Source organism: Ixodes scapularis, unplaced genomic scaffold (assembly GCF_016920785.2).
Source record: "Ixodes scapularis isolate PalLabHiFi unplaced genomic scaffold, ASM1692078v2 PGA_scaffold0__279_contigs__length_252992795, whole genome shotgun sequence".
Taxonomy (NCBI): Eukaryota; Metazoa; Arthropoda; class Arachnida; order Ixodida; family Ixodidae; genus Ixodes; species Ixodes scapularis.
In genome coordinates, this window is record NW_024609835.1 from 232,079,693 (window position 1) to 232,104,118 (window position 24,426).

Below are 24,426 nucleotides of genomic sequence, written 5' to 3' on the forward strand. Positions count from 1 at the left end.
TTCAATACCGCTTGCCCTATCCCACAAAGTAACAAAGAAAAGCCAGTAATACATAAGACTACAGCACGACATGTCCCAGGGACCGCTAGAAATTTTCGCTCGACTCATAGAACACTTCACGCGACAAAACCCTGCATTAAGGACCGATTGAACTTAGTATAAATGTTGCAGAAAAATAAGGATCTGTATTCAGCTGTGTCAAAACACGTGATATAATGTAATAATTGTGTGGCCTTTTAATGAATGATGATGATGATAAAATAATTTTGACTAAAGAGAGTGACCACAAGTGTATAATGAAAGAATCACTAACAATGATGAAACCTAGAAATCTACTAGTGCCTTCCCTGTGTTTTGCCATTGAGTGGAAGTTTCTTGGCCTATATTTTTGTTAGAAACAGGTGTGATGCGTCCGTCTGTTTTTTTAAATCTTGATGAGCATATTTTTTATTTCCTAGGTTGAAAGCTTAAGGCACTCCCTGTTGTTTGTTCAATCACATTTACCCAAATTCTAGTAGGTTGCTTTTTTATGTTTACTGTCCTTGGGTATGTCAGGGGTTGTGAACAGTAAAACGCTGTAAGGCCCAGGAAGGAATTCCTTTTGTAAAGTGGTAGCAAGCATAAGAGAAATTGTAAAGACTGACTTCATGTCATCCCCTACGTTTTCTTTTTTGGGTCGCCTATTCATTTTTTGCCCATTAACACTCAGCTCTGTTTGATACTTCTCTGCGTTTGTGTCATCCTTCAGACAATCCGTCTTTATTAAATTATGTGTTTAGCCTGTTTAGCTAGCTTGCACCCTCGTTTTTGTTTATTAATAAACGACTGTAGGATTCAACTGCAAGCACGGTGTTAAAGCATACTAATAAATAGCAGCATACTTTTATTGACTAAGGCTGATGATTGGACTAGTTAGTAGCCAATTATTGAAAAGAAATCATGAAGAATATGGGAACGGAGGATATAAACACAACACAGCACTGTGTTCATCTCCTCCTCCTTGTCCGTGCCATTCCCATTCCTTGTTTTTAATAACACATTTATTAATAATTTCCTGCTTGGTATCATCTGTACCAAGCAGGTGGCAGGTGGGTCACTGGAACGACCCACCTGCTATTGCATTCACTTTAGGGCAGCTCCCCCTTTCTCATGGTGCCATCGTTCAGGAAGTGCAAGGCGGGTGTCACTCTCACTCTTGTGGTTCAGTTATCCAGGTTCCCATAGGTTTCAAGCTTCTAGCCAAACTGAGTCAGGCCTTCCAGCCCTGCAGGAAATGTCAATTCCACTCTTTTAGACGTAGACAACCACATTTTGCATGTACGTGAAAGAAGCTCTAACAGAGAGGAAACAAAACGATTTGCCCTTTCTTAATGCATCATTTTCTTTTGCTGATAACATACATATACGTTACACGCTATTGTACATACAGTGGTGCGGCTTAATTTAGGAAGAGCACTTTTTTTCATATAACTTTTATATAAAGAAAAAACTCAATATAATGGGTCGGGCATAAATGGTTGCTATGAACTGCCCTATACATTTACACGTTACCTGATATCATCAAAAGAGTAGAGTAGCGTAGGGCTGCACTGCACCAATTACGACATTGTAACCAATTAATAGTTGGCACTTATTTGTTTATTACTATTGGGTATTATTGTTTGACAGAAAGAATAACCGGGCGAGTTGGTACGGTGGTAGTCTTTGAACTCCATCAAATATTCAGGTTTGACATTAGTTAAATTTTTCCGCCTTTTTTCATGTTTTTGCTTTTTCTAGCTGCTCTGATTTTTGGAGGGGCTTTGGCCACTACTAAAAAACGTGACATCTAAACTCCTTTTATTTTTTGCATCACACAATCGTAAACGTAAAAAGTGTGCCGGTTCGGTAAACGCGAAGAGACCTAATTTCCGAGGGTAAAAGCTCTAAAAACAACGGAGAAGTAAAAGAAACAAACAACACGGGGCGTTGTTTGTCTGTTGTTTTCAGCGCTTTTACCCTCGGAAATATGACGAAGACACCGCGCGTCTCTACGGCACAGGCATTAGCTTATTCAAAAAATCATGCTGCATGCTCGCTCTTGTAACGTTTTTCTCGCTCCCCCTTTATGAAACAAATCGGCGGCGAGCGGCTGTTAGGACAAGACGTCAGAACTAGCATGACCTGTGATTAACACTTTGTGACGGCGACTGAATGCTTGAACTGCTGTCAGACGGCACTTGAACGCTCCGCACAAGCGTCGTCGGACGAGCGCTTCACGACGGCGCCCAGAACATGCCCACGGTTCCGGCGCACGGGAATCTTTCTCGCACTGCGGAGCGAGCTAAAGGTTTTGAAGAAGTTACGCTCTTTTCAAATAACGAAATAACACAGGGCAGAAGCATACTTAGAATCAAACATAGCTTAGCAAGCACACGCTACACGACAAAGTTTGAAACAGCAGCCCACTTCGCCGAAACAAAAGAAAGTTGCTAACCGGCTTTTGCACGAGTCGTGCATGCGCGGTTCTGAACTTAGGGGCGTAGGCAAGACGCAGCGTCTTCCAGCTCTCAGTCATCGATTGCTATTCTTGAACACGGTATTCGTAAGGAAGATATCTGAAATATCGACTAAAACGGCTAAAACGTAAAAAAAGGAGATTTCCGAAACCTCTGGAACTTCAACGACCATTCAACCGAGCCCAACGGAAGCTGATTGCAATAGCTATTGCCTTGCGCAGTCTTCAAGAGTCTCTTTTCCTTTTTTATTTATTGTTATTTTTAGAACGATACTAAGCAAATTATTATTATATTAGTAACAATAAGAATGTCCTTAGAATATTAATGTAAAACATTACAAAAAGTGAGTAAATCTTAGGTTTTATTTAAACTTTAGCTTGTTTCTTTTTTGTGTAAACCGAAACCGAAACTAACTTAAAGGGAAGCTACGGAGCTTCTTGGAAAACATGAGTTAGAAGTGAATTCTAGTGTATTTTTACCCCGTGAACCCGAATACCCAAACCATTTGCTGCGTAATTATTGTTAAACGCGAGAAAAACGCGAAAGACAGTCGCTGTCCGTGACGTCATCGACGGCTCTTTTGGCTGCCCAAGGCTAGGGGGGCGGGGCTTCAGCCCTATTTTGAAATTGCTCTTGTGGCTCTCCAGCGCGTCGCATTGAAATATAATTTTGATATCTGTTATTCTAAAGGCCAAATGAACGCAATTCAAGCGTTTTTTCTCAAATGTAGAAGTGCCCCACCTTCCCTTTAAGCAACGTTTCCTTCGTCGTAATGGTTTGCGTGTGTGTGCGTGTATGCGGGTGCGTGTTTGTGCGCGCACGTGTGGATGCGTCCACGTGCATGCGTGTGTGCGTCTCTGGTTGTGCGTGCGTGTGCGTCTGCGCGCGGGCGTGGGTATGCGCGTGTGCATGCGTGTGTACGTGCTTGCGCGCGTATATGAGTGCGACTGCGAGCGCGCAAGCGTCTCTTTGCGCGTTCTATTGCACTGTGCCCGCAAGAAGAACAATTGAATGTCCCTAGACACTGTTAAAACACTAACTTATTGATTATTATTATTATTATTATTATTATTATTGTTGTTGTTGTCGTTATTGAAACATAGCCCTGAGTCTTTAGACACAGGGCCCTAAACTTTTTTATAGCTGGCTGTAGCTGTATCTATAAATTTCTAAGGCCGACCATGCAAAGGTACAGGGGGTGATAGCCTGCCATTGAATTTTCCATAGACGACCATAGGCCACCTTTGTATGGGATGTCTCGGACTGCTTTATTATGGGATTTGACTCTTTATGTGTGTGAGTTTTTGTGCATGTCACCATATAGGCTCCTTGCACTGACGTCACATCGCACACATTTGAACACCAAGTAAAAGGAGGAGAGAGAAGCTGCTTTTGTAAGAATTTTGAGTGACAGCCTAATCTTCTATAATCTTCTGAGGGGAGAATAGCGACGCCTGTGCAAATCCGGAAGGCACAAAGGAGGATCCTGATAAGAGGGGAGCTCCTTCTTCCCCTCTTTTCTAAAGGGCAACGGAAATGACGTCCTGTGCAAGGAGACTATTCTCAAATGAATATTTTACTCAGGTTGACATTTATTTATTTATTTATTTTCATACTCTCAATGCCCGGAGGCTCTACAGAGAGGAGTGGGTGGTACAGATGAAATCGTTGGCAAGCTTCTTGAAGTATGTGACGTCCTGGATGGACACGATGGAGGCAGGGAGGTGGTTCCATTCGCTAGATGTTCTTGGAATAAAAGAGTCAAAATAGATGTTCGTATGACATGTGGGCGTGCCAACCTTACACTGGTGATCGTGGCGAGGTGACACATATGACGGATGAAAAAGTAGTTGATCTTTTAGAATTAGATTAGAATAATAGACTTTATGGAAAAGACAAAGACGAAAGTATTTACGGCGTAAAGCAAGGTCAGGTAAGTCCAAAGTTGTCTTCATTGATGAAACACTAGCAGTACGAGAATAATTAGAAAGGATAAAACGGGCTGCTCGGTTCTGGACTGATTCGAGAATGTGTGATAATGTTACATGACCCGGATCCCAAACGGAACAGGCGTATTCGAGTTTTGGCCTGACTAAGGCTTTATATAATTGGAGTTTGACGGGAAGATTAGCGGAACGAAAATGGCGCCGCAAAAACCCAAGCATACGATTAGCATTATTAGAGACATAGTCGACGTGCATGTTCCAGGAAAGGTTATGAGTTATGTGAATACCAAGATACTTGTATGAAGCAACAGCATCTAATGGTATATCATTAAGGATGTATATGGCAGGGTCAGTGTTTTTAGAGAGTCGCGAAAGACGCATGCTTTTACATTTAGTAACGTTAAGCTTCATTAGGGATTCAGCGCACCAAGAAGAAACTACGTCGAGGTCTGACTGTAGTATAGCACACTCTTGGGCATTAGTAATTACGCGATAAAGTACACAGTCATCCGCGAACAATTTAATAGAGGAGACAATTTGCGATGGGAGGTCGTTAATGTAGACTAAAAACAAGAGAGGCCCTAGGACAGATCCCTGTGGTACCCCGGACGTTACAGGAGTAGTAGAAGAATTATGCCCATTGACAGAAACATATTGTGAGCGGTTAGATAAAAAACATTTAATCCAGCCCAAGATGTTAGGATCGATATTAAGTTTACTCAGTTTCAAGAGAAGTAGGTCGTGCGAGACAGAATCGAAAGCCTTAGCAAAATCTAAGAAAATGCAGTCAAATATTAGCCCGGCATCAATGGCAACCATCAGGTCATTAGTAAACGATACGAGCTGTGTTTCACAAGAAAAAAATTTTCGGAACCCGTGTAGACAATTAGTAAAAAAAGAATTGGACTCGAGAAAGGCAACAAGGTGAGAGTAAATGATATGTTCAAGTAATTTACACGGCACACTAGTCAATGATATGGGCCTGTAGTTAAGTGGGGAGTGAGCAGTACCTGATTTATGCAAAGGAACCACCTTCCCTACCTTCCAATCGTTGGGTAACGTGCAACACTGCAAAGACTGTGAAAAAATTTCGGAAAGAATCAAAGATGAATAGGTGGCGGTGCTCTTCAGGAATTTTGAGTTGATTCCGTCAATCCCAGCACACGCAGAAATTTTAAGCTTCTGGATTAAACAGTCGACACCAAATGAATCAATACTAACAGGAAACATAGGACTATAATTAGGGCTGAAAACAATGGGGTAACAGGTAGGAGTCGTGTGGGAAAAATAAGAAGCAAACACATCATTCAGGACATTGCAACAATCATTTAGATCTACAGGAACATTATTCGCATCACAAAGCTCAACCGCACTGGATCTACTACCGCTGACCACGCTCCAAAACTTTCGTGGGCTATCTTTTAAAAGAGAAAAAAGTGTACACTGATAAAACTCCTGCTTTGATTGTGCGACAGCTTGTTTATATTCCGTATCAGCAGCTTCGTAAGCGTCCCAGCGCTCAGCACTTTTTGTTAATTTTGCGCGCCGAAATAACCGTTTCTTTTTATTTCGCAGACGCTTAAGGCGTGCGTTAAACCAAGGTGCCAGTGAATTAGAGCGGATGCGCTTCAGAGGGATGTACTGGTCAGTTAGGTCACTCACTTTTTGCTTGAAGAGAGACCAATTTTCTTCAACCGTTCGCGTATGAAAACGTGAGATGTAATCAGTTAGAAACGTGTCTAATTCATTATTAATTGAAACAAAATCGGCATTTTTGTAGTCACGAATAATCTTAAATGCTTTATATGAGGAAGCAGATGCCTGCAGGTCGAACTGAATAACACAATGGTCACTTAAACCTGGTAAGTATGTTAAGGGAGACACAAGCTCAGGGGTTGTAGTGAGAATGAGATCTAATACATTGGAAGAATGAGATGAACATCGTGTAGGCTCTTGTACAAGTTGCTTTAAATTAAAATCAAGACAAAGGCTTAGAAACGAAAGAGCCTGTAATGAGTGATCACTTACTGTGGGGGTGTCACTTTTCCAGTTAATTGTGGGAAAATTAAAATCCCCCAGAAGAAGCAAAGACGAAGAAGGAAACCGTACTACCAATCTATTTAAGACATCGTGAAGCTCAGAGCAAAATGTACTAGACGAAGCGGGGGGTCGATAGCAGGCGCAAAAAATAAAATCCTTGTTTCTGACATGTACACGGGCACACACGAACTCTAATGATAGGTTAAGTGGTATAACGCTCGATATTATAGAATCACGAACAGCGATAAGAACACCGCCACCTGAGCGCGAGTCACGATTGAAACGATAAAATTTGTACATACCTTCACACTCAAAAATTTCACTGTCAGCAATTTTACTAGAAAGCCACGTTTCGGTCAGGATAACAATATCAGCTGTACACGTGTCGATAAGAGATGACAAAGCGTCGCGTTTGTTGCACACGCTTCGCACGTTAGAATACAATATTGAGATAGCGTTAGTCGCCGGGCCTTTACATAGTTATGTTGATGACGCGTGTGAATTATAATTGCTTGCACCAGGTGCGGAAACTGCGTTATCGATGCCCGGTTGCGGCGCGGAAACTGTATTATTGGCACCCGGAGAGAGAGACGCGGCGTTGTTAGCTTCACGAGCGTGACTAGGAGTCACTTCGCAAACACAATCTGTTACAGGGCAGTAAGTATACACCTTTTGATTAACGTGCAGCCTGTTTAGTTTGAGCGAGAACCTCTGACCGGTGCCTTTACCGAAATCGATTAACTTTTTACGTAACTGCCGCGTAGCCGGACAGAAATCCTCACCGACTGAAATTCCTGTTCCTTTCAACTTAAAACGCTGAGAAAACACATTCGCCTTGAATTTAGAGGAAGAGAATTTAACAATTATTGGCCGGCATTTATTAGTTGAGTATGAGCCTAATCTGTGAGCACGGGATATTGCCTCGCCAGGTAGATCTAGTCCTAACATTGTGGAAAGATTATCGCGGATATGAGATTCTGACTGCGACCAGTCTTCGGAAAGGGTGTCGGCGATACCGTAGAAAAGTAAATTGTCACGACGGGATCTATCTTCAAGCTCATTAAGTCTTGAATTCAGAACGGTAGTTTCGCCTCGGACGGCCTCACTAACAACATTAGACAGTTCAGTAGGATGCTTTGGCACATCTAGTAATTCTACAAGTGATTCGACTGCTGCAAGTCTTGAATTGATGTCTAACACTTTTAGTTCTAGCTGATGCTGGTTATCTTTGACCTGATTTAGCATGTCAACCATTTCGGTATGACGCGCATCGTTTTTAGAAGACTGTTCAGCAATGGCAGCCAGAATATCAGCGTTAGTGATAGGGCCGGGGTTTAATTCAACGTCCCCAGACAACAAAAGTAACTTAAAAACGTGAACACACATATAAGCAATTCTAAGAAAAACCAGCGGGCACTGGAGGAGCAGCAGAAAGCCATTACAGGATCGTTTAACGTGAAAAGATGGGTATTTACGAACCTGCAGAATGAAGCAGAAGGGATTTTGAAGCGACTGCATAGCCGCCGCTCCTCTGTGCCCACTGAAAGCGTCCTGCGGTGACCAGGCGCTTAAATTCGCAGAGAATCCTGCTGTCGTTGACGATGATGCTGGCTTGGTGAAGGGGAGGGACGAAACTGTGGCATCGAACACGGGCGCGATGTCGTCACCGATAGCCGCCAGGACAGTGCATGATGACGGTGCAGAGATGGTGGCTGGCTGTCGAGGAGGAGGTAGCCCTGTCCCGAGGAAGGCCAAAATCTGCAGAATGAAGCAGAAGGGATTTTGAAGCGACTGCATAGCCGCCGCTCCTCTGTGCCCACTGAAAGCGTCCTGCGGTGACCAGGCGCTTAAATTCGCAGAGAATCCTGCTGTCGTTGACGATGATGCTGGCTTGGTGAAGGGGAGGGACGAAACTGTGGCATCGAACACGGGCGCGATGTCGTCACCGATAGCCGCCAGGACAGTGCATGATGACGGTGCAGAGATGGTGGCTGGCTGTCGAGGAGGAGGTAGCCCTGTCCCGAGGAAGGCCAAAATCTGCAGAATGAAGCAGAAGGGATTTTGAAGCGACTGCATAGCCGCCGCTCCTCTGTGCCCACATAGTCATGTGACAGGTTCTAGCAGCATGTCATGAATATTTGTCAAATATTTTCACTATATTTTGATTTCATGTTGCCAGATATAAACTCGAGACTAACTGATTTTTTACTGTACACTTCCATCAATAAATATTTGTAAAAAATGCTAGTATAGAGCGTTTCACCCTACTAAGCAATTTATGAGCATGGAGTGATTTCTAAGAAAATGAAATATGAACTCATATATAAAATTTTGACTGCAAAGATAAAAATTATATGCAAAAGAGGCACTTTATTTTCAGCTATTTGCATGAATTACAAATGACATTATAAAAAGCTAGACTGCTAACAACTGTAGCTTTTCAAGCAGAAATCTTACGTGTACATTATGGACAGAGCCATATATAAGCTTTCCAAAACCATTTCACATTATTTATTTAGCACCCTCTTCTACACCCTTCTCACATTCTTCACTAAATGTAGGGTGTAACACGAAACAGCACCTTTTTCGTTAAAATTATGAGGTTGTATTCCTAGTTTTTAGGGTGGTAAAAGTGTGTAGCCGAGGGTGTAAGTTTCTACAACACCCCTTTTAGACCCTTAAAGGTGTAAAAACTTTTACTGTGTAGTACGGCCGAGCATCACTGGCGTCAATCACCACGATAGCGTCAATAGCGTCACGGCGTTGCCCACCACCCGCCAACAACCACGTTGTTAACAACAAAACCAGCGTTCTGCACATCTAGGTCGAGATGTTCATTTTCTTTTTCTTTTACGTTTGCTTCGATTTTGAACGTTTCCGTTGCCGTTTTAACCGAAGTTGTTAGCTTTCGTTGGCTCAGGAAATCAGTATCCTAGCACCTATATAAAACATTACTGAGACTAGCTTAAGTTTAATCAATATATGAGAGAAGTCTTGTTTAGGCTCCTCCAAAACACAAAGCCTGAAATATCCAATCTGTTATGTATCTGCTTTTGGTATAGCAGATGGCGGGACATGTTGCGAAGCACGCGGTCGCCGCGTGCTGAGAGCGCGCGGTTTGAAAGAGCACGGGTCTCGGTCAGTCGGGAGCCATGATTAAAACGAAAGAGTCGAGCGACTAACGGCTGCAACTGGGTCTTACTCGCGATACATCACACAGTCTTATCCAATTCAAGCACAAGCTGATCGGGAAGCGTGGCTACCGTGGCGGTTTACTGAGCTGAGTGCATTGATACACCTATAGGTTTTTAAGGTAGAGAAGGGGGCTTATGGTCGGTGTACAAGTATACACTGGCTGTGTAACGGAGGGCGCGTCTTCCAGGAAAGGGGAGCATGTGCGCCCGATGCACCCGACTACAACTTTTTTTTCTTCGAGTGCAGTTGGGAAGTAAATATGTGGAGCACTAACCTAAAAATCGCGGATGTGGTATTCGTGCTAAGAGTGCCGCGCAGCGACAGAGCGGTGTTGTTAGCGCGAAAATGACGTGGGCGCTGTTTTCGTATTTTATTTTCATAGAACAACGACGGGCACAACTCAAGCAGCACCAGAAAGTGAATTTCGATCGGCCGACGGTTGGCCAGTGTCTGACAGCTTGGCCACTTTAAGTGCTTGGCCACCGGAGACATAAACAAGGCCGGCAAGAGTCCGGCCACAAACTAGCTGTTTTTAGCTTGTCCGCCGGAGACATAAACACTGCCGGCAAGCGCCTGGCCCGAAGTGCCCATTTTCAGCTTGGCCGCCGGAGACATAAACGCGGCCGGCAAGTGTTTGGCCAGCAGTGCTGATTTTCAGCTTGACCGCCGGGGACATAAACACGGCCGGCAAGTGTCTGGCCAGATGTGCTGATTTTCAGCTTGGCCGCCGGGGACATAAACACGCCCGGCAAGTGTTTGGCCACAAGTGCTGATTTTCAGCTTGGCCGCCGGAGACATAAACACGGCCGGCGAGTGTTTGGCCAGAAGAGCTGATTCTCAGCTTGGCCGCCGTGGACATAAACATGGTTGACAAGTGTTGGGCCAAAAGTGCTGATTTTCAGTTTCACCGCAGGGACACCCAAATCTAAACTTTCATCGCGTTGACGAAACTTTGGTGTAACGACGGGCAGCGAGAGAAGCATCATGAGCGAGTGGTTGGCAGGATATTAGTGCGTGCATCGCGCGAACACTGTTAGCGCAAGCAAACGATTACCGTTTTATTCAGTTTTTTTTCGTTAGACTTGAAAGGCTATTGTCCTAACTAGCACTGTCGTGCGATATGTTCATTTGGAACATTACTAGAAGTGGGAAAATATTGTGCCCGTCCTTGTTCTATGAAAATTAAATACGAAAGCAGCGCCGACGTCATCTTCGCGCTAACAATGCCGCTCTGTCGCTGCGCGGCTCTCTTAGCGCGAATACCGCATCCGCGATTTTTCGGTTAGGGCTCCACATATTTACTTCCCAACTGCACTCGAAGAAAAAAAAGTTGTAGTCGGGTGCATCGGGCGCACATGCTCCCCTTTCCTGGAAGACGCACCCTCCGTTACCCAGCCAGTGTACCTGTATACCGACCATAAACCCCCTTCTCTACCTTAAAAACCTATAGGTGTGTCAATGCACTCAGCTTAGTGAACCGCCACGTTAGCCACGCACCCCGATCAGCTTCTGCTTGAAGCGGATAAGATTGGATATTTCAGGCTTTGTGTTTTGGAAGAGCCTAAACAAGACGTCTCTCATATATTGATTAAACTTAAGCTAGTCTCAGTAATGTTTAATATAGGTGCTAGGATACTGATTTCCTGAGCCAAGGAAAGCTAACAGCTTCGGTTAAACCCGCAAGGGAAAGGTTCAATATGGAACCACGCATAAAAGAAAAAGAAAATGAACATCTCGACCTATATGTGCAGAACGCTGGTTTTGTTGTTAACAACGTGGTTGTTGGCGAGTGGTGGGCAACGCCGTGACGCTATTGACGCTATCGTGGTGATTGACGCCAGTGATGCACGGCCGTACTGCACAGTAAAATTTCTTACACCTTTAAGGGTGTAAAAGGGGGTTGTAACACCCTTTTAACACCCTAAACCTAGGAATACAACCTCATAATTTTACCGAAAAAGGTGCTGTTTCGTGTTACACCCTACATTTAGTGAAGAATGTGAGAAGGGTGTAGAAGAGGGTGCTGAATATATAATGTGAAATGGTTTTGGAAAGCTTATATATGGCTCTGTACATAATGTACAGGTAAGATTTCTGCTTGAAAAGCAACAGTTGTTAGCAGTCTAGTTTCTTATAATGTGAGTTGTAATTCAAGCAAATAGCTAATAATAAAGTGCCTTTTTTGCATACAATTTTTATGTTTGCAAACAAAATTTTATATATGAGTTCATATTTATTTTCTTACAAATCAATCCATGCTCATAAATTGCTTAGTAGGGTGAAACGCTCTATTTTAGCATTTTTTACAAATATTTATTGATGGAAGTGCACAGTAAGAAAATCAGTTAGTCTCGAGTTTATATCTGGCAACATGAAATCTAAATATTGTGAAAATGTTCGACAAATATTCATGACATGCTGTTAGAACCTGTCCCATGACCATGTCAACCCGAGTAAAACATTCATTTGGGAATATGTTGAAATGCACAAAAACTCACACATAAAGAGGCAAATCCCATAACAAACCAGTCCGAGACATCCCATAAAAAATGGTCTATGGCGTCTATGGGAAATTCAATGGGAGGCTATCACCCCCTGTAGCTTTGCATGGTCGGCCTCAAAAATGTATAGATACAGCTACAGCCAGGTATAGAAACGTTTAGGGCCCTGTGTCTAAAGTCTCAGGGCAATGTTTCAATAACAACAACAACAATAATAATAATAATAATCAATAAGTTAGTGTTTTAACAGTGTCCCGGGACATCCAATTGTTCTTCTTGCGGGCGCAGTGCAATAGAACGCACAAACAGACGCTTGCGCGCTCGCAGTCGCACACATACACGTGCGCACGCACGTAGTACACACACATGCACACGCCCAAACCCACGCCCGCGCGCAGACGCACACGGATGCACAACCAGAACGTACACGCGCATGCACGCGGACGCATCCACACGCGCGCGCACAAACACACGCATGCGCATGCACACACACACACACAAACAATTACGACGAAGGAAACGTTGCTTAAGTTAGTTTCGGTTTCGGTTTACACAAAAAAGGAACAAACTAAAGTTTAAATAAAACCAAAGATTTACTCACGTTTTGTAATGTTTTACATTATTATTTTAGTGAAATTCTTATTGTTTCTAATATAATATTCCTTTGCTTAGTATATTGCTAAAAAAAATAACAATAAATAAAAAGGAAAAGAGACTCTTGAAGACTGCGCAAGACCATCGCTATCGCAGTCAGCTTCCGTTGGGCTCGGTTGAACGGTTGCTGAAGTTCCAGAGGCTTCGGAAGTCTCCTTTTTTTACGTTTTAGCCGTTTTAGTGGATATTTTAAATATCTTCCTTAGGAATACCGTGTTCAAGGATAACATTTGATGACTGAGAGCTGGGAGACGCTGCGTCTTGCCAACGCCCGTAAGTTCAGAACCGCCCATGCACGACTCGTGCAAACGCCGGTTAGCAACTTCCTTTTGTTTCTGCGAAGTGGGCTCCTGTTTCAAACTTTGTCGTGCACCGTGCGCTTGCTAAGCTATGCTTGATTCTAACTATGCTTCTGCCCTGTGTTATTTCGTTATTTGAAAAGAGCGTATCTTCTTCAAAACCTGTGGCTCGCTCCGCAGTGTGAGAAAGATTCCCGCGCGGCGGAACTGTGGGCATGTTCTTTGCGCCGTCGTGCGGCGCTCGTCCGACGACGCTCGTGCGGAGCGTTCAAGTGCCGTCCGACGGCAGTTCAAGCATTCAGTCGCCGTCCCAAAGTGTTACTCACAGGTCATGCTAGTTCTGACGTCTTGTCCTAACAGCCGCTCGCCACCGATTTGTTTCATAAAGCGGGAGCAAGAAAAACGTTAGAAGAGCGACCATGCAGCATGATTTTTTCCATAAGCTAATGCCTGTGCGTAGAGACGCGCGGTCTCTTCGTCATATTTCCGAGGGTAAAAGCGCTACAAACAACGGACAAACAACGCCCTGTGTTTGTTTCTTTTACATGTCCATTGTTTTTAGAGGTTTCAGCCTCGGAAATTAGGTCTCTCCGCGCTTACCGAACGGGCACACTTTTTAAGTTTACGATTGTGTGATGCAAAAAAAAAAAAAGGAGTTTAGATGTCACGTTTTTTAGTAGTGGCGAAAGCCCTTACAAAAATCAGAGCAGCTAGAAAAAGCAAAAACATGAAAAAAGGCGGAAAAATTTAACTAATGTCAAACCTGAATATTTGATGGAGTTCAAAGACTACCACCGTACCAACTCGCCCGGTTATTCTTTCTGTCAAACAATAATACCCAATAGTAATAAACAAATAAATGCCAACTATTAATTGGTTACAATGTCGTAATTGGTGCAGTGCAGCCCTACGCTACTCTACTCTTTTGATGATATCAGGTAACGTGTAAATGTATAGGGCAGTTCATAGCAACCATTTATGCCCGACCCATTATATTGAGTTTTTTCTTTATATAAAAGTTATATGAAAAAAAGTGCTCTTCCTAAATTAAGCCGCACCACTGTATGTACAATAGCGTGTAACGTATATGTATGTTATCAGCAAAAGAAAATGATGCATTAAGAAAGGGCAAATCGTTTTGTTTCCTCTCTGTTAGAGCTTCTTTCACGTACATGCAAAATGTGGTTGTCTACGTCTAAAAGAGTGGAATTGACATTTCCTGCAGGGCTGGAAGGCCTGACTCAGTTTGGCTAGAAGCTTGAAACCTATGGGAACCTGGATAACTGAACCACAAGAGTGAGAGTGACACCCGCCTTGCACTTCCTGAACGATGGCACCATGAGAAAGGGGGAGCTGCCCTAAAGTGAATGCAATAGCAGGTGGGTCGTTCCAGTGAACCCCTATACAGATGATACCAAGCAGGAAATTATTAATAAATGTGTTATTAAAAACAAGGAATGGGAATGGCACGGACAAGGAGGAGGAGATGAACACAGTGCTGTGTTGTGTTTATATCCTCCGTTCCCATATTCTTCATGATTTCTTTTCAATAATTGGCTACTAACTAGTCCAATCATCAGCCTTAGTCAATAAAAGTATGCTGCTATTTATTAGTATGCATTAACACCGTTCTTGCAGTTGAATCCTACAGTAATTTATTAATGGACAAAAACAAAAAGGAGGGTGCAAGCTAGCTAAACAGGCTAAAAACATAATTTATTAAAGACGCGTTCTCTGAAGGATGACACAAACGCAGAGAAGTATCAAACACAGCTGAGTATTAATGGGCAAGAATGAATAGGCGACCCAAAAAAGAAAACGCAGTAGAAGACATGAAGTCAGTCTTTACAATTTCTCTTCTGCTTGCCATCACTTTACAAAGGGAGTTCCTTCCTGGGCCTTACAGCGTTTTACTGTTCACAACCCCTGACATACCCAAGGACAGTAAACATAAAAAAGCAACCTACTAACATTGGGGTAAATGTGATTGAACAAACAACAGGGAATGCCTTGAGCTTTCAACCTAGGAAATGGAAAATATGCACAACATCAAGATTGAAAAAAAAAAAAAAAACAGACGGACGCATCACACCTGTTTTTAACAAAAATATAGGCCAAGAAACTTCTTCCACTCAATGGCAAAACACAGGGAAGGCACTAATAGATTTCTAGGTTTCATCATTGTTAGTGATTCTTTCACAATACCCTTGTGGTCACTCTTCTTAGTCAACATTATTTCATCACCATCATTCATTAAATCATCATCACAGTTCTGTTCTTTAAAGGGGTACGGAAACAAAAATTGAAATATGCAAATTTCGTTCGGAAGTGAATCAAGTATGAGGGATAATAACCGTAAATGATAATCGCACGTTTGTTTTTTGAACAACTGGCTATATTTTGCGTTCTAAACGGTGCACTCGAGCAAGCGCTCGAAGAGAAGCGAACGGAGAGCGCGATGCGTCATGGGATATCCGGCGCAAACAAAAGCAGAAAAGATTCCCCGCGTTCGTGGAGTAGCAAGGCAGGCGTGGTTATCAGCTTTGCCTTTGGTGGCGCTGGCAGCGTTGTGGTGGTGTCAATGGCGTCAGCGCGTTACAACCGAGCCGTTCGAAGTACCCGTGGCGTGACGAGCGTGTGGCTGGCCCACGAAGGCTGGCCCAAGGAGAACGTAGCTTCCACAACACTGTCAGCTTAGGGCTGAACGGGGTGGGGAAAGCAACTTTTGTTCGAGTTTTGAGCGACGGGCTAATCTTCTAGGAGGAGAATGGCTGTTTCCCGTTGCACGAACGAGGGTCTGGGAATGAGGGGAGTCCTTCCTTTCCGTCTTCTTGGACCGTTTTGTACAATGCGCGATTTGTGAGTTGAGCCAGATGCGCGTAGGAGACAAGTGATAAGCGAAGCGTGGGTTGCCTGCAATCCTCTGAGACAAGCAAATCATGCCACTTGATTTCCAAACAGGAAAGTTTAACATGCTTCGTTTGTGGCAGACCATGATGTTCACTATGCTTCAGCCGTGTAGTGCGATGCCTGGGGCCACTGCTTGCTCACTTACAGTTCGAGAAATGGGGGTGCCGTAGCACTTCCCAATTGCCCACGGGGGTTATAATGTGGCTTGCAAGGAGCTATTTTGTATTACTTCATGAAGTGAGTTGTGTTTAGTGTGACTCATTATCTCTTTATAACATGCATCGTATGTGGTGATGTGGCAATCCCTCTAAGTGAAAAAAGTGTAAATGTGTTCAGTAAACATGATAAGCTGTAAATCATGTAATAGTAATATAAGAATATGCAATACCATATATGATTTTTGTACAATTTACAAGTTCTGATATGTGTACTGGACACATTCCAATGAAATGTTCACTGGGGTCTATACTTCATTTCACCCTTCGTCCGAGCGCGGCGGACGCTACCAGCCAATCCAGCGTCGAGAAAGCGTCATGTGACCTTGTACTCCACATAGCCAAAACGTCGCATGATACCATCCCGGCGCCAGATTGGCTGGGGTGGCCCAGCATCAACTGGGCCACCCCAGCAGGTGCCCATTTCATGCCAAGCACCCTTTACCAAGGGTGTTAGCAAGCACCCTTTATGAAGGGTGCTTGCCTGAACGCCATAAGGGTGTTAGCCCAGGGACAAACTGATTTACACCCTTAAAGGACTAATGAAACGAATTTTGGGCTGGAGTAAATCAATTTGTATTGGGATTTTACTAATAGCACATCGTTCAGTGGGCCGAAAGAACAAAAGTAGAAAGTCAGAAGCCTGACTTTCGCTACGAAAATTTGCAAAACATAGCGGACTATTTCGTACCTCCTTCCCTTAGTAAACTTTCCGCCTTTTCAATGTGATACATCCGCGGACCCCGCAGCGCGTCACCGGGCTTCTAGCCACCATAACCGGGCCCCCGCAGCGCGTCACCAGGCCCAAGCGCACGTCACACGACACCGGACCTCACTTAATCCCTTTACCCCTAAGCTGACATTGCGGTGAAAGCTACGCGCTTGCCGGACCAATCAGCCGCTTCCCCTTCATCGCCTGACCTCATTCTCTGCGGGTCGGTATGCGCGAGAGAGCGTGATCCCGTGGAAAATGTGTGGCTGGCCCAACGAGCGCTTAGCTTCCACAGCACTGTCAGCTTCGGGGTGAACGGGGTGGGGAAATCAACTACACACTAAACTTTTTTACACCCCTTAGGGGTGTAAAGCACTTGTCCCAGGACGAGCACGCTTTGAGGGTGCAAACGAGCACCCCTCTGCCAAAGCACCCTGTAGGGGTGTGAAGTAGTATAGGGTGCAAGGTGCATTGCACCCCAATCCAAGGGTGCTGATGCTGATTTTAATGGGTGCTCGAGGATGATTCATTCTAATCGAAATAAACTTTTGTAAAACAAAACTTTTCTCATTTACACAGATGATCTCGTTACAGATGAGCACTTAGCCAAGCCGACACTTTGTACAGGCAGGCTGGCACTAAAAGTGGACTATTATCTAAAATTAGTTGATTAACTTTTTCAATTACTGGTTCGACAGCTGTTACGAAATTGAAGACAATCACCTCCTTAAATCAGTAAATTTTTTATGAATCCTGAAATGAGCCCATAGACCTAAAAAGAGAAAATATCATTTCACCAAGGGGAGCGGTATTGTAGCGGTCCACAAAGTATTGTATCCCACAACCCGTTTTGTGTGCAACAATCTTTCACAATCGTTTTTTTCTGAGGTTTGTGCTTATTTCACGAAAAATAAGCTGGTCTGAGAAGGTGACTGCCCCCATTTTCACAATATGTGCTGGTGCTATCGAACCAGTAACTAAAAAGCTCATTCATGAATTTTATGCAATAAGTCCACTTTTAACTGTCATCTTGACTGTATAAAGTGCCTGCCAGGACAACTATAACTCAACTGTAAAAAGATAATTTGCATAAAACAAAAGTTTTATTTTACAAGAATCTGTTCCGATGAGAATGAATCACCCTGTATCTCAGCACCTGTCAAACAGGGTTCAGTATACCAAGCATGGCAACCAGAAAACCACGAACTATGCAGACCAGATAAGTGAAGAAATAAGGAGATGCAAAAGTGCAGTGCCAGCACAGGACCTTGTTACAGAAACTGGTTTCCTGATTTGATCTGTGCAATGCATCGGCACATATGCTACTTGAAGCAGCCGTGCATAGATGCACTGCCCGATAATGAAGGCAAGATGTGCATGGCAGAAAAAGTAATATTTCAATGTGAAGCTTATGTGCAAACGGAAGTTACAGGAAAATCTTGAGTAATTTAAGTTTTACTTCCGACAAAATTTGGAAGGAAAATAAGAAAATATCACAGAATTTGTTCCATGCCTAAAGCTTCTGAATCTATTAATTGCTCGATGGTCTTAATACTACTCGTATACTAGAATAGATCAGTGGGAGACATTCTCAAACATCATTTTAAAGGAGTCTGCCACCAATCTCAATGTGTCATCAAGTGTCCAATTGTCAAACTGCCAACACTGAAGTGTGATATGCATCACATGCATAATCAGCACTTGCTCATGCAAGCTAAGCAATGTGAGAAAGTGTATGGCACAAACATAAACAACAAGGAGCTTAGCTTGTTCAATCCTGATACTTGCTCCTTGCATCCTGCTCTGGCTCGTCGGTCATTTCCCTTGCATATGAGGCGGTTACGAGTTGTCATACTTGGCATGCCGTAGTACCTTTACACTTTCGCCCAAGGCACGGCGAGTGGCATCAGCTGCATACAAACAGCATGTGATTGAGCTGCAAGTAAATACACTTTGTTATAAAATGAGTAAAAAAACTAAAAGACAAACTAAATTAATAACTATTTATTGAGCTATTATGTGGCCACAAAAAAATAATGTATGTCCTCCACACACATATCCAAATACAATACTTGAGGCATTCTATCAAATATCACAGCATATATAGGCCTAGATGCTAGTAAAAATCGAGACAAAATTGGGGGGTTTGAGTCAATAAAAGCCGAACTAAATTAAAAATCATTTATTTAACTATTATGTGAGCACAACAAAATAACCAGCTATGTCCTCCATACAAATAACCAAATATATTTTCTTTAAATATCAAAGTGCAGGCTTAAGATGCTAGCAAAAATAAGAAAAAAAAATCAATACAGATTACCTCAGTACATCACAATGGTTCTTGATAAAATGACTAGAAGAGAAGAACAATTTAAATGCCTTCCGTTTCGAGTGTATACTTTTTGTTCCATTGCACATGAGACTTTCATTTAGGACCCTAAAGTTGCATAAAAATCAAGCTACACTTCTTTTAGTTTAGGGCTTAAAACATTAAAACAAGCTACCATACTTTCCAGACTATACTTCACAATCAGCTGTATAATGCCCAAGGGTAAATTTCGACTAAAAAGAAAAAGTATTTTCTTAGATAGTCCGCACTTAGTGTATAGTCCTCGGGGAAAACTTCAGGCTGGAGAACTCCACAAAAAAGATATCTGCGGATGAATGTCAGGGGGCTTTCTGTAATCTGCTCGTCAGCCAATCGCAGAGTTCCTCAAGATTATGCTTGACCTAAGTTGGTTGCTTGCGGGCTCCCAAGCAAACATGTCAGATGCGAGGTATCGAAAGCCTGGGAAACAGACTGACGGTAAGAGGTTGCCTTGATTACTTTATCCCAGCGTAAAATATCCAAAACACGGCAATCTGGCCTAACCAGTTTTGTAATAATGAACAATCTTGAAACAAAAATAGTAGAGTCCACACCTGTAGATAGACTGTACGGTGTAAAATATCAACTTTTAGACATGTATAGTTTGTGCACTATAGTCTGGAAAGTATAGTACATTTATTTTAGTTTAGAGTTAGAAAGTTAAATGGGTGCTGTACTGAAATTTGGCTTCACAAAACAAGGCATCAGAAGCACACAGTGAGATGCTACAGACCCCAAAACATCACTCATGCAGCAGTATTTCAGCTGGATGGCCATATTTTTGAAGAAGGGAAGAAGAGAATACAAATGTCGCAAGCTTTGTTAATCTTGCTCATATTTTCCAAAAAGTACTGCCATCCGTACAAGATACCGTCATATGAGTTATGTTCTAAGGTTGGCAGCATCCCACCTAGTGCTCCGCCCTGGTTTCGTGCCATCCAAATCTTGGTTCAGCATCCCTTTGGTACTAGAACGGTTGTTTGTCGGCCTCATTGATTCTACGCTCCTGCGACCTTGTTCAGGAATTTCATCAGAACTGGCCTAGGAGTAGTGCTGCTGAGGCCGACAAACAACCATTCTAGTACAGCAACTGTGTCTGCTGCCTTTTTCGAGTACGTATATTATAAAGCCAGTAAGCCACCATGATGGCAGCGATGTCGTCCTCTGCATTCTTCACGAACAAAGACCGCCGCCTATCGACAGCGAGGTAACAAAGACCGCTGCCTATCGACAGCGAGGTACAAAAAGTCAGATCCCTCGGCGTCATTGCCAGAGTACACGACGCACGGCATTGCCGGGATGTCTTGCTCCTGTGTTAGCAAACAAAATCAATGCAATGTAAGGCAGGAACCAAGCGTGATATTCTTCTCTAAATCATCACAGTTAGTATATCACTATCTACCAGCGAGCTGGTCCAGTGTTATTTGCTATAGTCACTTGATCTATGTTAAATACGTAATACTCCCACCCTCTGCAGGCCTGACTACACTTGTTCAGAATGCAACTTCGACAAGTGGCAGTAAATCATGCTTTCCCAGCACTGATAAATATGCAAGATCATCAGTGCGACAGGGACACCTGCATTATCTCTGCGATTAGTAAAATTTCGGCAATGCTAGCCAGAAGTCTGGTTCCACATAGGGACGTAAACGTTGCTTTGGCTTGCTCATTGCAAAAAAGCCAAAATCAGTCAACAGGAGTCCACATTCTCTTTGTGTGATCTCCTGATCTGCAATTACTTCACCTCCCATGTACATTTGGGCCAAAATATTTTGCTTTAGATGGTTAGAAATTTTGTGGAAACTACTTTTGGCCATGATATTTCCAACTATCAGTGTGTCAGAAAAGACAGCCACTGGACCCTTTGTACCTTTCTAGAAGAGTGTGCCGTGCAGTGATTAGAAAGCTTGTCTGACGAAGTTGTAGTCAAACATGTGAAGCAGTGCCATCAGCATCGTATTGGCTCCCCTGAGACCATGCGACTCCTAAACATCACCTCCAACTGCATAACTTTGCTAAACTCTGATCTAGATGAAGGCTAAACTGTGTACAAGCATGGAACATGGCTCAATCTGTTGTGCAAGAAAAGTGCTAGTTTGTAATGTACCGCAAGCTTGGCTGCCATTAAAAAAAAAAAAACTTTAATAAGATGAATACATTCACAATCGCATATGTGCCCCAATGTTGCCTAAACATTTGCTTAGAAAGATTGTGCGCAAGGGAGTTCATAAAAGCGCTAGGTTACATTTTGCAACCTATGCTAGAAAAGATAGTTGAGAGCTTACCTCCTCTCCAACAAACAGATGTGACAGTGCCATGGTTTCCTTTACATTGTAAACCACGATCATCGTAGCCGCTACTGCCAAGATGTCTGAAAAATAGTAGCACAGTTCCAGTATAAGGTTAGTAGAAATTCTCTACAGTTTTCATGCCCTTGGCGCCGTAGAGGGCTCGCCTTCCACGGCGCTTGCCTACATGATTGGCAAGGTCCATCGAAGTTGGAGCTTCAGATACTAAAAGGAGTGTGGAGCTGGATGTAGTGCTGTACACGCATACTTCTTGTAAGCGACTAAAGCGCACTGGCGAGGCCTCTTGGCTCCAGCCGGTACCAGGGGCAGCATAAGACGAACAAGACTACGCTAATGTTCCGAGCACGTATACTTACAGCGCCCGGCGAGTCGAAGGCACAGATTGGCGAGCATTTGTTTCAGTTAGTCCTATAACCACCTGCTGCACGAAATTAAGGAGCTTGGTTCTAAGCAGTGTTTCCTGCAATCACACAGGTGTAATTGCAGCCACTGCACAGCTGTGACAACTGCTAAGTGTGCCTTTACTGCTGAGAGCTACTGTGGTGCGCCCCCTGTCCCACCGCTTCATGGCGGGTGTGTTGATGATTTGATGTTTTCGTTGCTTAATGATTCCATACTTTATAATTATAACTTCAGATGTTCCTTGTTTATCTGCAATATTAAATAAAAAGTACCTTAATAAATAACTGGTGCAGCTCCCTGATTATAATATTCATTTTGCTTTAAAAAAGACAAAGCGGCGGGTCTGACCCATCGTAGTTGCTTCATGAGGCATCGCCAATGCGTCGCAAGTCACGTGCATTCGACATTATGTGACGCCACTGCAGCACAAGCTGGTTCTGCATTGTTCAATTAAAACATAATGCACTAGTAACATAATTCTCTCCTTATTGCCTCGGTTGCCCTAACCACCAATAAAAGGAATCTAAGGATTCCTTTCATCTGAAGAAGCTGAAATGGAAGGTCATAAAATGCAACAAAAAAAAACGCTCCTTCATCGTCTTTTGCCTAGTACAAACTGACATGTCTAGCTAATTGCTTCAGGGAGCCCAACGACGTTACAACGCACAAAATGAAAGCAACTGCATGGCAACTCCATCGGTAGTGGATTATTCTGTCCGTCTTGTTTTTCTGTATTATTGTTCTGTCGTGTGTGCATTCAATTTTCTTATCCTCTGCCTGCATTCCCCCAGGGCAGTTTCTCAGCCGCTAATACATATTATAGCTTTTTGGATCCAATTAATTTGAAGGATATGAACCTCAGGTTTCCCAGTGCCACAGAGGCATTGCCAGCGCCTGTCCTACTCAAAAGATAACGAAAGCCCAGCCCCCTCTCCGCTCCCCCCCCCCCCTCCCCAAAGTCTTCCATTTTGCTGGGGCCTCTTCTCCCCCATCCCCCTCATAACAGCATTTTGTCATGGGCGCCGCGGAATCAAGATTTTGGCTACGTGCCTAGCTTGCACCCATTTTTTGTTTGTTCATTACTGTAGGATTTAACTGTAAGCACAGTCTTAATGCAGAGTAAAAGATAGCAGCATACTCTTGTTGGCTAGTGCTGATGATTGGACCAGTTGGTAGACAATTATTAAAAATAAACTGTGAAGAATATGGGAACAGAGCATACGGACATGACACAGCACTGTGTTCATCTCCTCCTCCTTGTCTGTGCGACTCCCATTCTTTGTTTCTGATAATAATTCATTTTTAATGATTTTCTGTTTGGTATCATCTGTATGGGGGCTCACTGTAACGACCCACCTGCCATTGCATTCACTTTGTGGGCAGCTCCCTCTTCCTTATGGTGCCATCGTTGAGGATGTGCATGGTGGGCGTCACTCTCACTCTTGTGGTGCAATTCTCCAGGTTCCCATAGGTTGCAAGCTGCCAGCCAAACTGAGTCAGGCCTGCCAGCCCTGCGGGAAATGTCAATTCCACTCTTTTAGAAGTAGACACCCACGTTTTGAGTGTACCTGAAAAAGCTTCAACAGAGAGGAAGCGCAATATTTAGCCCTTTTTGAATGCATCTTTTTCTTTTGCTGGGAACACACATAACACCACACACTAGTCTACATTCAGTGGTGTGGCTTAATTCATGATGAGCATTTTTTATATAACTTGAAGCATTTGGTGAAAACGTACAATATCATGGGTCGGACATAAATTGTTCCTGTGAACTATCCTACACATTTACACATTACCTGATATCATGAAAGCAACAAAGCAGGGGAGGCTGTACTGCATGAATTACAAATGATTTATAACCAATTAAAAGTTGGTATTTTTTCATTTATTACTATTGGTTATTATTTTTTGACAGAAAAAATAACTGGGCGAGTCGGTACGTTGGTAGTCTTTCAACACCATCGAATATTCAGAATCTTTTCACATTTTTTCATACTTTTGCTTTTTCTAGCTGCTCTGCTTTTGGAGTGGCTTTCGCTGCCCCGTAAAAACGCGACATTCAAACTCACTTTATTTACATCGCACAATCGTAAACTTCAAAAGCGTGCCGCTTCGGCATACGCGAAATGACCGCGCGTTTCTGCGGCACAGGCATTATAAGCATAGGCAAGAAATCATGCTGCTCGCTCTTGTAACGTTTTTTCTCGCTCCCGCTTTACGAAACGAATCGGTGGCCAGCGGCTGTTGAGACCACACGGCAGAACTAGCATGACCTGTGATTGCTTGAACTGCCGTCAGACTGCACTTGAACGCTCCGCAAAATGCGTCATCGGACGAACGTCGTAGAACGGCGCCCAGAACAGCCTCTCGGCTCCGC

General features: G+C 43.4%; 2 protein-coding genes across 3 annotated transcripts in view; one reads left to right on the forward strand and one right to left on the reverse strand.

Annotated features, from left to right (window-relative positions):
• LOC8027322 overlaps positions 1-24,426 on the forward strand; it is a 98,134-nt gene that overhangs the window by 50,527 nt on the left and 23,181 nt on the right. The gene's annotated exons all lie outside the window — the stretch shown is intronic.
• LOC121046861 lies at positions 6,075-8,005 on the reverse strand. The gene has a single exon (XM_040501547.2). The coding sequence runs from the start codon at positions 8,000-8,002 to the stop codon at positions 6,965-6,967; it is 1,038 nt and encodes a 345-aa protein (XP_040357481.1). The 5' UTR covers positions 8,003-8,005; the 3' UTR covers positions 6,075-6,964.